The following is an 11115-nucleotide window of genomic DNA, read 5'->3' on the forward strand; positions in this document are numbered from 1 at the left end:
AAAGACAAATGCAGTTCCTTCAGACTGAAGCTTATTAATTTCACTGTAAAAGGACCTTCACTGTTGCCAAAAATAGAACTTTTTTGTTATTAAAAACAAATACACAAACCCAGCTCGGGTAGTGCAAAAGTAGCATAATGCATTACTTTCCATAAAAAGTAACTAAGTAATGCATTTAGTTAGAGTTTATAGCGTAATGCAATATTGTAATGCATTACTTTTAAAAGTAACCTTCCCTGACGCTGGAGAGTAACCTTCTCATTCTCGGCCAGTATCATAGTTTGGGATTATTAGCCTTTAGCGAGAGATAATATGGAGTTGTTTGTCTACAAATTGTAGAAATTCTTTCACAAAGTGCTGTTGAGAACAAATGTCAGTGACCTTGCGAGACAGCAGTGAACTGCAGCCTGTCACAAGTATGTTACGTAACAAAGGGCTCTAAGTTTAATGGCCTGTCTCAGTAATTGGGTTCACCGAGACCCTTTAGGGCACCATAAAACAGTGTCCGCTTACTGAGAGGAACACAAAACATCTTATTTATTTAGTAGTATGTTAACTGATCTGTCTTGTCTGCCTTCCCTGTGTTAGAACAGATTTACAAACACAATGGTGTCCAGTGATGTCCATATGGTGAATATTTGCCTCTTTATTGAGAACTCCATTTCTGTCCTGACACTTGCTTTGGGAGTTAGGACTTTCTTTAATCCTTGGCAAACAGCTGAAATGACTCAGATGTTAAACTGGTGTTAACGTTTAATCCCTTCGAGACGGGGTCTGTTGGGCTCTGTTTAGGGCGGGTATTACAGGTCACAGTGTTAAACCTCCCGATTCACAAAATCTCAGACTTAAATAATCTTGCTCTAAAGCTAAACATATGTGGAATTATGAGACTACAAGAGCCAGTGGCATTTTGAAGTTCATCCATCCATCTGTCTGTCTGTCTCTCTATTATTCTGTCTGCCAGTCTAGCTATCTGTCCTCCTTTTTGTCTATCTATCTATCTATCTATCTATCTATCTAGAGTCTGTCTGTCTATCTGTGTATATATTTATGTCTATCTATCTATCTATCTATCTGTCTGTCTGTGTATCTATTTATGTCTATTTATCTATCTATCTAGAGTCTGTCTATCTGTGTATCTATTTATGTCTATCTATCTATCTGTCTGTCTGTCTGTCTGTCTGTCTATCTATCTAGAGTCTGTCTGTCTGTCTGTCTATCTGTGTATCTATTTATGTCTATCTATCCATCTATCCGTCTATCTATCTAGTCTGTCTGTCCATCTATCTATATGGCTGTCTATCTATCTATCTATCTATCTGTCTGTCTGTCTGTCTGTCTGTCTGTCTATCTAGAGTATGTCTGTCTGTCTATCTGTGTATCTATTTATGTCTATCTATCCATCTATCCGTCTATCTATCTAGAGTCTGTCTGTCCATCTATCTATATGTCTGTCTATCCATCTAGTCATTCTGACTTCCTGCCTGTCTGTCCACCCATCTGTCTATCATTCTCCCTGTATGTCTACCTGTAATTCTGTCTTTATGTCTTCCATCGCTCTCTCTCTCTGATCATCTGTCTGTATATACATTGGAAACGGTTTGTGACTGAGGTTTCTGATACTGAATTGTTGGCATAGTGTGATGCAAGTGTCATATGACCTCATCACCAATCAAAGCCCTTTGATATGACTTTTTCAGCACAAAGGCCCGAGGCACAGCACAGTGTGCCATAAACAAAACACAAATCCCCTGGAAGCTCAGCACTGACAACAAAACATGAAAGCTCCATTGTATTTTTAAGACGGCACTGATGTTAGCATATACGGCACGTTCCCATAGACTTAATCCAGACGGTGTGATTTAAATGGCCCGAATGCAAAAACACCCACACAGGATGAGAAGATAAACATAAGAGAGAGACTTGATGGCATTGAACTACTAAGCAGGATTAATCAGTTCTCAACAATATGCAGTAAACAAACACGGCGGCAAAGCAGCGTCTTCCATATCCATGAGCGTAGAAATGAATGATGCATTGGATGAAAGAGGAAGACAGAAAAAGATGACAGGAAGGTGAGAGGGGTATTATTATTATTATTATTATTATTATTATTATTATTATTTTATAAAATGTATTTATTTGTAATTATTTTTAACTATTTTAAAATATGATTATAATAATATAATTATATGCCTATTTTAAAATATGAATATATGTAATCTGTTATATATAATTATATAAAATATTTACTGTATAAAATAATTTAAAATACATTTGAAAACTCATACTCTTGTGAGTAAATAATGATAAGATTTTTTTTTTTTTTTAACTATTCCTTTAAAGAAGTTAGTACGTTTTGATGAAAGATTATGAAAACTGAAATATTATGAAAACTTCCCCATGCAATTATTGTTTTTAAAATAATTGTAACATACTATTTATTTATTAGTAATCATTTTTAAACTTTTAAAAATCTATTTTATATATTGTTTTATTTATTTGTAATTATTTTTAACTATTTTAAAATATGATTATAATAATATAATTATATGCCTATTTTAAAATATGAATATATGTAATCTGTTATATATAATTATATAAAATATTTACTGTATAAAATAATTTAAAATACATTTGAAAACTCATACTCTTGTGAGTAAATAATGATAAGATTTTTTTTTTTTTTTTTAACTATTCCTTTAAAGAAATAAGGTCAACATTAATATCATGTGTTTAGTTTTATGCAAAGTTTCATTACTTTTGTATGTGCTACTGTTTTTTTGTTTTTTTTTAAGTTTTATCTAACGTGTGGAAACAATTTTCACTCAGAAATTGCTAGTAAATTTCACAAACAATTACAAAGAAACAGCAAGCAACACATTGAACTCAATGTAAAATTTTGAAGTATAAAAATTGAAGTAGAATTTTCTAGTAAAATGTACGTAATTTTTGTTTTATTTACAACTTCGAAAAACATCAGCAACAACAAAAACAGGATCTGCGGCTCACCAAAGTACCGTATTCATGGATTGCCCCATTTGCTCAAGGCTTTTCTACTAGCAGGCCCCATTTAAGTTCATTTGACCAGTGAGCCATCAGTTTTCCCATGTGACCCACTGTAGTGTGTGTGACACATACATAAATACATTCCTCTAGAGGGCTTTACCCCGTTTCTGAGAGCATCTGTTCTGCTACCGTCTTCACTTATTTCAATCTATTTATCTGCAAGAATGACGATTCTAAAAGTGGGTGAGCGGACAGAGAAAGACAACGCTTGGAGGAGAAGAGAACAAGGAGTTACAAAGAGATTAAAAGCGGAAGGCAAAGAGCGGCAAAAACAGGTGTTGTACAAAAATCACGAGTAGGCATGTCACGACGGGTAACAAACTCCCAAATATTTCAGTCACAAAGACTGAGAAGCTGCTTCTCCAGTTGTGTTTTGAAAGCTTCATGGATTCACCCAGAAAACCAGGATAGAGGCGTACGGGAAACAGGGTTTAATAATAGACAAATCCTTCAATATGACCCAAATAGATATTCTGTTTTTCTTTCTTTCAAACACACAGATACCATTTTCCCTGCTCCTTCGTGGCCATTTTGAGTTTTACTCTTACAAGTTCAAAATAGGACTTTCTGTGCTCCATAAAAACATACAATTTGCATGCAATTACTCCAACAACTAATTTCGGACAGTAAAATAAAACATTGGCTGCATGTTCAGAGTAACAAATTACATTTTAATAACTCGTTTGTATGAGGAGAGAGTTCAAATAGCAATAAATCATTCAACTCAACAATGTGATTGTATATATTAACGTGTAGTATATAAAGAAAGTGGGAACAATAATATATATATATATATATAATAGTAGTTGTAGTACTTGGTACGTGCTGAGGCAAACTGTATTTCGGTCTTTTTTGGCATGTAAAATAAATATTTAATTCTTTCAACAAAATAATACAATATAATTGTATATAATGTATTTATTTTTAATTTTAACTGTTATTTTTTATTTTACTTGCTATTTTTACTGTATCTTTTATTTTATTACATTTAATTGTTTTATTTTTATTTCATTTATTATTTTATTTTGATTTGTATTATTTTATTTACTGTTATTTTATTTTACTGATTTGTATTAAGCAGCCATAACTGAAAGCCACATTTTAATTTGATTTATTTTTACATTACATTTTAATTGTTTTATCTTAATTGCATGAACACTTATTGATATATATATATTTTTTATTTTACATTTCATTTTATTTATTTTGTTATTTTAATTTTTTTTCCCATTGCATTTGCAGCCATGAAAGCCACGTTCAGAATTAATTAAAAACCATAATCAGTGCAATACAATATTTGCAAACAATGTCATATTCACATACATATAATGTCAGGAGATCCCATATTCATTTATTATGGTTTTATTTTAATAGTAGCTATTATACTGGGAACTAAGGTTGCCATGGTAAAAAAAATACATCAAAATAACGTTTTACACCTATCATTGTTTATTTTTTGTATTTCTCTGCCAGCAACAGTCTTGACGGGAGTCTTGTTTGAGTGTTGTTTACTGATAATATCGCATAGTTTCCCTGGGAACAGAGATATTTCCTTATCTGCATTTCCATAAATACAATTATGAGTAATCCATGCCTTTATGCATGATAAGACAACAAAATATGACCAATTCACAGTAAGTTCACTGGAAAAAACAAATCACGCATTGGAACACTCTGGACTGTCCAACACTAAACCGCTCAATCATCGCTGAGCGTCCCATTTTCTGGCCTTTCGTAGGATTTCCAGTGGGTGCCACATTAATTATTAAGCTCTATTTATAGAACCCCATTACCTGCTCCAAAAAAAGCCTGTCATTCCCACAGCATGGGTTTTTAGAAAGGTGGATGCTGAGATGAATTATCTATATCATCTTTCCTGTGGCCTCGGTGGGTTTTTGGATTATTCAGAGCCAGTCTTTCATCCTGTGACGTACCTTTCCAGCATTTCACACTCAAGGCCATGGGTTCATTTAATGATGGGTAATTAATGTGGCTGAAATTATGCCGCACACTTACTGGGATTGTCAAAGAGATGAAGCAGTACAGATATAGCAGCTATATTGGTTTATGGGTCAATGACAAATGAGGATGTCTGGGATGATAAAAAGGAAAAATAAAAGCCTAGTTCATGATCATCTTGTATTGAGGTTGGTTTCATACATTTTTTGAAAATATTTTTGTACAAAGATTATGATACTTACTATATTATTCATTTGTATTTTTTCATATCTTTCATACTTTGTGTGTGTGTGTTTCATTGAAAGAAGTCTCTTATGTTTGTCAAGGCTATTTATATGATCAAAATACAGTAAAATTGGCAGTACTGTGAATATTATTACAATTAAAAATCAAAAACATTGCTGTTATTAAAATTAAAAACATTATTAAAATGAAAACATTATTCAAATGTAAATATTATCAAAATAAAAACAAACATGATATTCTACCATTAAAAAAAAGTAATACTTTATTCAGCAGTGATGCATTAAATTGATCAAAAGTGACAGTAAAGATATTGGGACATTTATAATGTTACAAATATATTTATATACATTAAAAAAAAAAAGTATAATGTTTTCCTACAAAAATATTATACTGTAAAAACTGTTCTATTAGAACCATTATTAATAGCTGAGCACCAAATTACAGGAATAGTTTACATTTTAAAATAGTAAACAGTTCTTTGAATAATTTGTAATAATATTTAAAAAGCAAACAAACAAGTAAGTGTCATGTTTCCACAAAAATATAAGGCAGTAAAAACAGTTTTATAAAAACCATTATTAATAATTGAGCACCAAATTACAGGAATAATTTACATTTTAAAATATATTAAAATAGAAAACAGTTCTTTTTTTTAATTGAAATAATATTTTAAATTATTACTGTTTTTATTGTTTTTTTGTTCAAATTATTACAGCCTGGGTGAGCATAAGAACTTCTTTCAAAAATATTTAAAACATGAATGTTTTGCGTTTTCCTTTTTGCCAAATAGCACAGGAGGCCTTTTTAAGCTTAAAAGTGTTTTTTTTTTTGTTTTGTTTTTGTCTTTTTGTAAGTGCAAGTAATTTCTTAAAACAGCACCACAGTGTAGCATGACACATCTTGCATGCAAAATTGTCTTTAAAATTTTTAAAAATAAAGGCTAATTCTCATTAAAACCACAGTACAGCCTGGTAAAAGTACATTTTTGTTTCCATGTGTAGCCTATATGTGTTTACATCTGTTTATGCCCACCCAGCAGGTGTTGTGTTGCGCGCCTCTAGGCCCCAGTCACACCCCCATCAGAGGGATTTCTCCAGCCCACTGTGGCTTATTCTAATTACACAATGGGTGAATTCTCCTATTAATATCCATTTTCAATCTCGCTGAGCACTAAAAGGTCATTATCCCGGTCCCGAGAGTGTGCCACGCTCAGACGCAAGCACGTGTGGGCCTCGGCCAGCCTGGAGCTAAATCAAAGGGATTTACGTCGTCCAGTGCTGTGAAATCATGTTTCATGTACAATCATGGCTGTAGTACCAAAGTACCCAACTTTAATTACAGAAAACAGGCTCGCCGCACGTGATAATGCTGAATGCGGACTTTTCTGAAGTGTTTACTGTAGGTCAGGTTGCACACCAACAAAACGCTACACGTGTTATGTATATTTCAGTATAATTTATTTTGAATATTTTTGGCATCATGTGCATAAACCGTCTTCATTTCACTACATGGATTCATAATACAACAACCTCTGATTGTAGTTCAAGGTAGCATTTAAGCAAAACAAATGTATCTGGTTATTATGGGAGACCAGTTCAGCCATGGCAAAAAAATAAATAATAATTTTTTTAAATATATAAAAAAGTTAATTTGCAACATTTTTATTTCACAATTCAGACTTTTTTCCCCTCGCAACTGTGAGAAGAAAAAAAAAAACAGAATAATAATTGCGAGAAATAAACTCCGAAACTTTTCTTGAAATTCCGATTTTGACTTCATGCAATTTTGACTTTTTTTCTCAGAATTCTGATTTTGCATCTGGGAATTCTGAGTATACATCTCACAATTTTGATTTTTTTCATCAGAATTCTGAGTTTACATGTCACAGTTTTGACTTTTTTTCGCAGAATTTTGAGTTTATATCTCGCAGTTCTGGCTCTTTTTTTCTCAGAATTGTGAGAACGTCCAAAATGTGAGACTCAGAATTGCAAAAAAACCCCAAAAAAAAACAAAAGAAATCTCTGCATTACTGTTTTATTTATTTATTTACGTTATCCTGTGGTGGAGACAAGCTTCCATAGGTCATGGTCGAGGCCTGTCGGGCACTGAATTTTAAAAAGAAAGACAGATAGAAAAAAAGGGAAAACAAACTGCGCTGGTGCAGCAGGAATTTTATGGTTAAATGTGCTTCTAATTAAGCAAGAAGAGCATAATAAATGTACAAAATAATCATTTTAATTCACATACAGGTGCTTGTGGGCATTCAGTTTAAGGAAAGATTTCATAACAAAAGTACTCTTCATATAGGGTTTCTTAAAAGCACAGGCTAGCTATTATTATCGATATTATGGAGTTAATATCAAGCAGCAACATGGGTCCGGCCCATTTTTTTTCCTCTTACTTTAATGCATTTTAAATTATTGACTAGTTCTGTATTTTTTTTTTTTTTGCTATTTATGTTTTTGGTTCTATATGTAAGCATATTATTTAGCACTGTTTTATCCAAAGTAACACTTAATAGTAACTTTCAATAATAACTTCAATAAGAAACATGCTTAAAGTGTGTAATTTCTGCGCAACAAGCAGCACCAAAACCGAATCGCAAAAATAATGATTGTTTTCCATAGCACTCATGCTATTGGTTGAGGCAAAGTTGCTATGTTGCAAAAAAAGCAAATTTTACTTTAAATTTGACTTTAATTTACTCTTTATCTCTTTTTAGTCTTTGTATTTAAGCTATCACCTTGAACAGATCAAGAGTTCATGTAGATTCAAATATGAATATTTATGAATGTTTCAGACACTATGAATGTACATTGATTAATGATTTGTTGAGCATTTTGATATTATTGAAAGTTACTGTAAAGTGTTACCAAATCCTGCACACCAAGGCAAAACCCATCATGTCTTTAATGGCAACATTTAGTTTACCCAAAAATGACAATTCTGTCATCATTCACTCACCTTCATGTCATCCCAAACCTGTACAACATTCTTTCTTCTACAATACCCAAAAAGAGGATATTTTTGAAAAAAAAATCTGTTTTTTTTTGTTCATGCAGTGAAAGTCAGTAGTGTCCAAATGTTAGTTTTGGACCCCATTGACCTTCATTGTATGGACAAAAACAGAAGAAGGTAAGTCATACAGGTTTGAAACAACATGAGGTGAGTAAATGATGACATAGTTGTCATTTTTGGGTGAACTATCCCTTTAAAGTCTCTACAAATCTGTAATTGTCTATCGTTTCTTCTTCTGTTTAAGAGATTTCCTTCGTTTGACGATCATCTCATATAGTTTGTCCATTCCTTCATGGAGACCCTCGCCAATGATGGCGCAGGCCGGTTGGACGTGGTATGTGGTGGAGGGACTCAGTTCATGGAGGGCCAGGTGTTTCTCGATCTCGGTGACCGTCAGGGATTTAGGGAGGTCCTGCTTGTTGGCGATCACCAGCAGAGGAGTTCCTTGGTTTTCTGCGAATTTGGTGACTTTATGCAGCTCCGTCTTGGCTTCCTCAAGTCGGTCGACATCTACAGAGTCCACCACGTAAATAATACCGTCCGTACAGCGGCTGTAGGATTTCCACAAGGGTCTTAACTTCTCCTGCCCACCGACGTCCCAGAAGTGACAGCTGATGCCTTTGGCGGTGCCATTGCTGAGTTTGATCTTCTCAGTGTTGAAGCCAATGGTTGGAACGGTGTTGACGAATTCGTTGAACTTTAACCGATAGAGTACAGTGGTTTTACCGGCCGAATCCAATCCGAGCATCACAATATGCAGGGACTGGAATGCAGCAATGTTGGAGAAACCGTTCCCCATCTTATGATGAATGTATAACAATCAATAAATCACATAGCAACCTTGCATCTACAAGCATCTGAAGCCCAGCTTGAGGCTTCCAGGCTCCCGATTCATTGGTTATTTAGCTTCCAAACTTGATGACTTGGAGACTGAAGGAAAAACCACCAGGTTATGATCCCGTAAAGCGATCCAAAAAACATGCACAGGAGAGGCACCTCAATGTGTCAATGGTCCATACTTATCCATGCAAACCCATAAAAGCATCCTTGATCTCCATTACACATCAGCCCAGGCAGGTATGCATGGTCGGTCTGGGAAGGGCGTTGGGTTCTCCTCCTGTTTTCAGATGATATGTTGTGCTGCAGACCGCAGACCTCCGTTTATCTCCTCTGTATGTTTACAAAGAGCCCGATCAGATTTCTTTCCCACGCAGCATAAATCTGAAACAGTAAGGTCAGGGAGCGAGGCGTTTCCTCAGTGGTGATAAAAACAGCCCGACAGTGAGAGTAGATGGAGGTTTCCCCGCTGTACTCTGCCTCACACCGAAGCACTGCTGCTGCTGTCTGTGCGTGTGCATGAGGAATACAAATCTGTGTGAACTCCTCCCACACAGGGAAGCAGAAGCATGGAGATGCCAGTTCATAAAGTCACTTCACAACACTGCATGCAAAGCCACCCCATGTACATCATGAGACATATATATACTGTATGTATATATAAATTTAATGCTTAAGCTTTTATATATTTAAACTAATATTTTTAATATTTCTATATTTGTATTTTTATATAGAACTAATAATAGTTTGTATTGCATAAAATGACTAATATTACTTTGTTAGTTTCAGGTTCTTAGGATTGTAATTATGATTTTAAAAACTCAATTGTGACATCTATTTATTTTAAAGTAAAATTTATTTAAATTTTAAAATTAGTATTATGGTGTGACATTTTAACCCATTAGACTCAATACATTGTAAAAAAAAAAAATGTGAGTCTTCTGACACCTAGTGAAAAATACATGTATAACAACCTCTTTCATGAGTTCGCCTGCCCATCCAGTACTGATGGTTAATGGCAAACAAACTTGGCTTGCTGTCCTCAATGGAGGCTTGGCTTGAGTTCCGAGTTCAACCTCCCCAATGTGGTACTACATAGAGGGAGAATAACAGAAATAGAGCAGGAGATGGGGAGGTGAAGGGATGCCGGAAGAATTGATGTTGGGACGGTGCAATGAGTGCGGCTTATATAGGCTCAAAATGATGATTGACAGGACTGAATGATTAGGCTCCTCCCGGACCTACATTTGGAGCTTCATTTAAAATAATCTTGTAAAAATGTGTGTGTGTATCTTTGGGGAATCATTACATAATCTAGATGATTACTCAGGTTTGTTGAGTGCCAAAACTGTAGTGTTACTTTTCTACCAGTAGATGTCAGGATTGCAGAAGTTAACAAAAAAATAGGATCCTTCCCAGAACAAGTGAACATCAATTTATTTACTACACAAGGAAGTAATGTTTTGACCAAAAACTTTTTCATCCACATCAAACGCCTTCAGTTTAAAATTCAAGACTATTGTATCCGTGAAACAACATCAACAACAACAGAAAAAAATTACTTGGTGCTCACTTTGTGTTAAAAAAGGTCACTTTCACCATAATTACTAACGCCTGATGTTCATAATGTTAATTAGTTTTGTAATTTCTGACATTATTTTTAGATGACGGTTTACAAAATCTCAGTTCTCACACAATGTACCTTACAGCACACACACAAAGGCTTTAAGCCGACTGAAGCTAGTCTGTCTGAGTTTGTGTGTACACATGTGTGTGTAAGGATGTCAATACAAAAAGGATTTAGGGAAGAAAACAAAATAGTGAGAGTTGTACAGTTGTCAGCAGATCACTGAAAACCAGTCATGAAGTAATTAAAGAGATGTAGTTGTGATTATAAAACTCAAATTTACAAAAAATGAATGCTGTTATTTATTTCAAGTTGTTTATTGTTGTTGCTGTTGTTATTCTGTGGGGGGGGGGGGGGGG

General features: G+C 34.3%; 1 protein-coding gene across 1 annotated transcript; it reads right to left on the reverse strand.

Moving 5' to 3' along the window:
* Positions 1–8433: 8433 nt before the first annotated feature.
* On the reverse strand, positions 8434–9633 carry LOC107687888 (ADP-ribosylation factor-like protein 4C). Its single transcript, XM_016485370.1, has one exon. The coding sequence runs from the start codon at positions 9089–9091 to the stop codon at positions 8513–8515; it is 579 nt and encodes a 192-aa protein (XP_016340856.1). The 5' UTR covers positions 9092–9633; the 3' UTR covers positions 8434–8512.
* Positions 9634–11115: the final 1482 nt, after the last annotated feature.

Source organism: Sinocyclocheilus anshuiensis, unplaced genomic scaffold, assembly GCF_001515605.1.
Source record: "Sinocyclocheilus anshuiensis isolate Anshui unplaced genomic scaffold, SAMN03320099.WGS_v1.1 scaffold273, whole genome shotgun sequence".
Taxonomy (NCBI): domain Eukaryota; kingdom Metazoa; phylum Chordata; class Actinopteri; order Cypriniformes; family Cyprinidae; genus Sinocyclocheilus; species Sinocyclocheilus anshuiensis.

Coding starts and splice junctions, on each gene's coding strand:
- LOC107687888 (XM_016485370.1), bottom strand. CDS start 9,091: ATGGGGAACGGTTTCTCCAACATTGCTGCATTCCAGTCCCTGCATATT.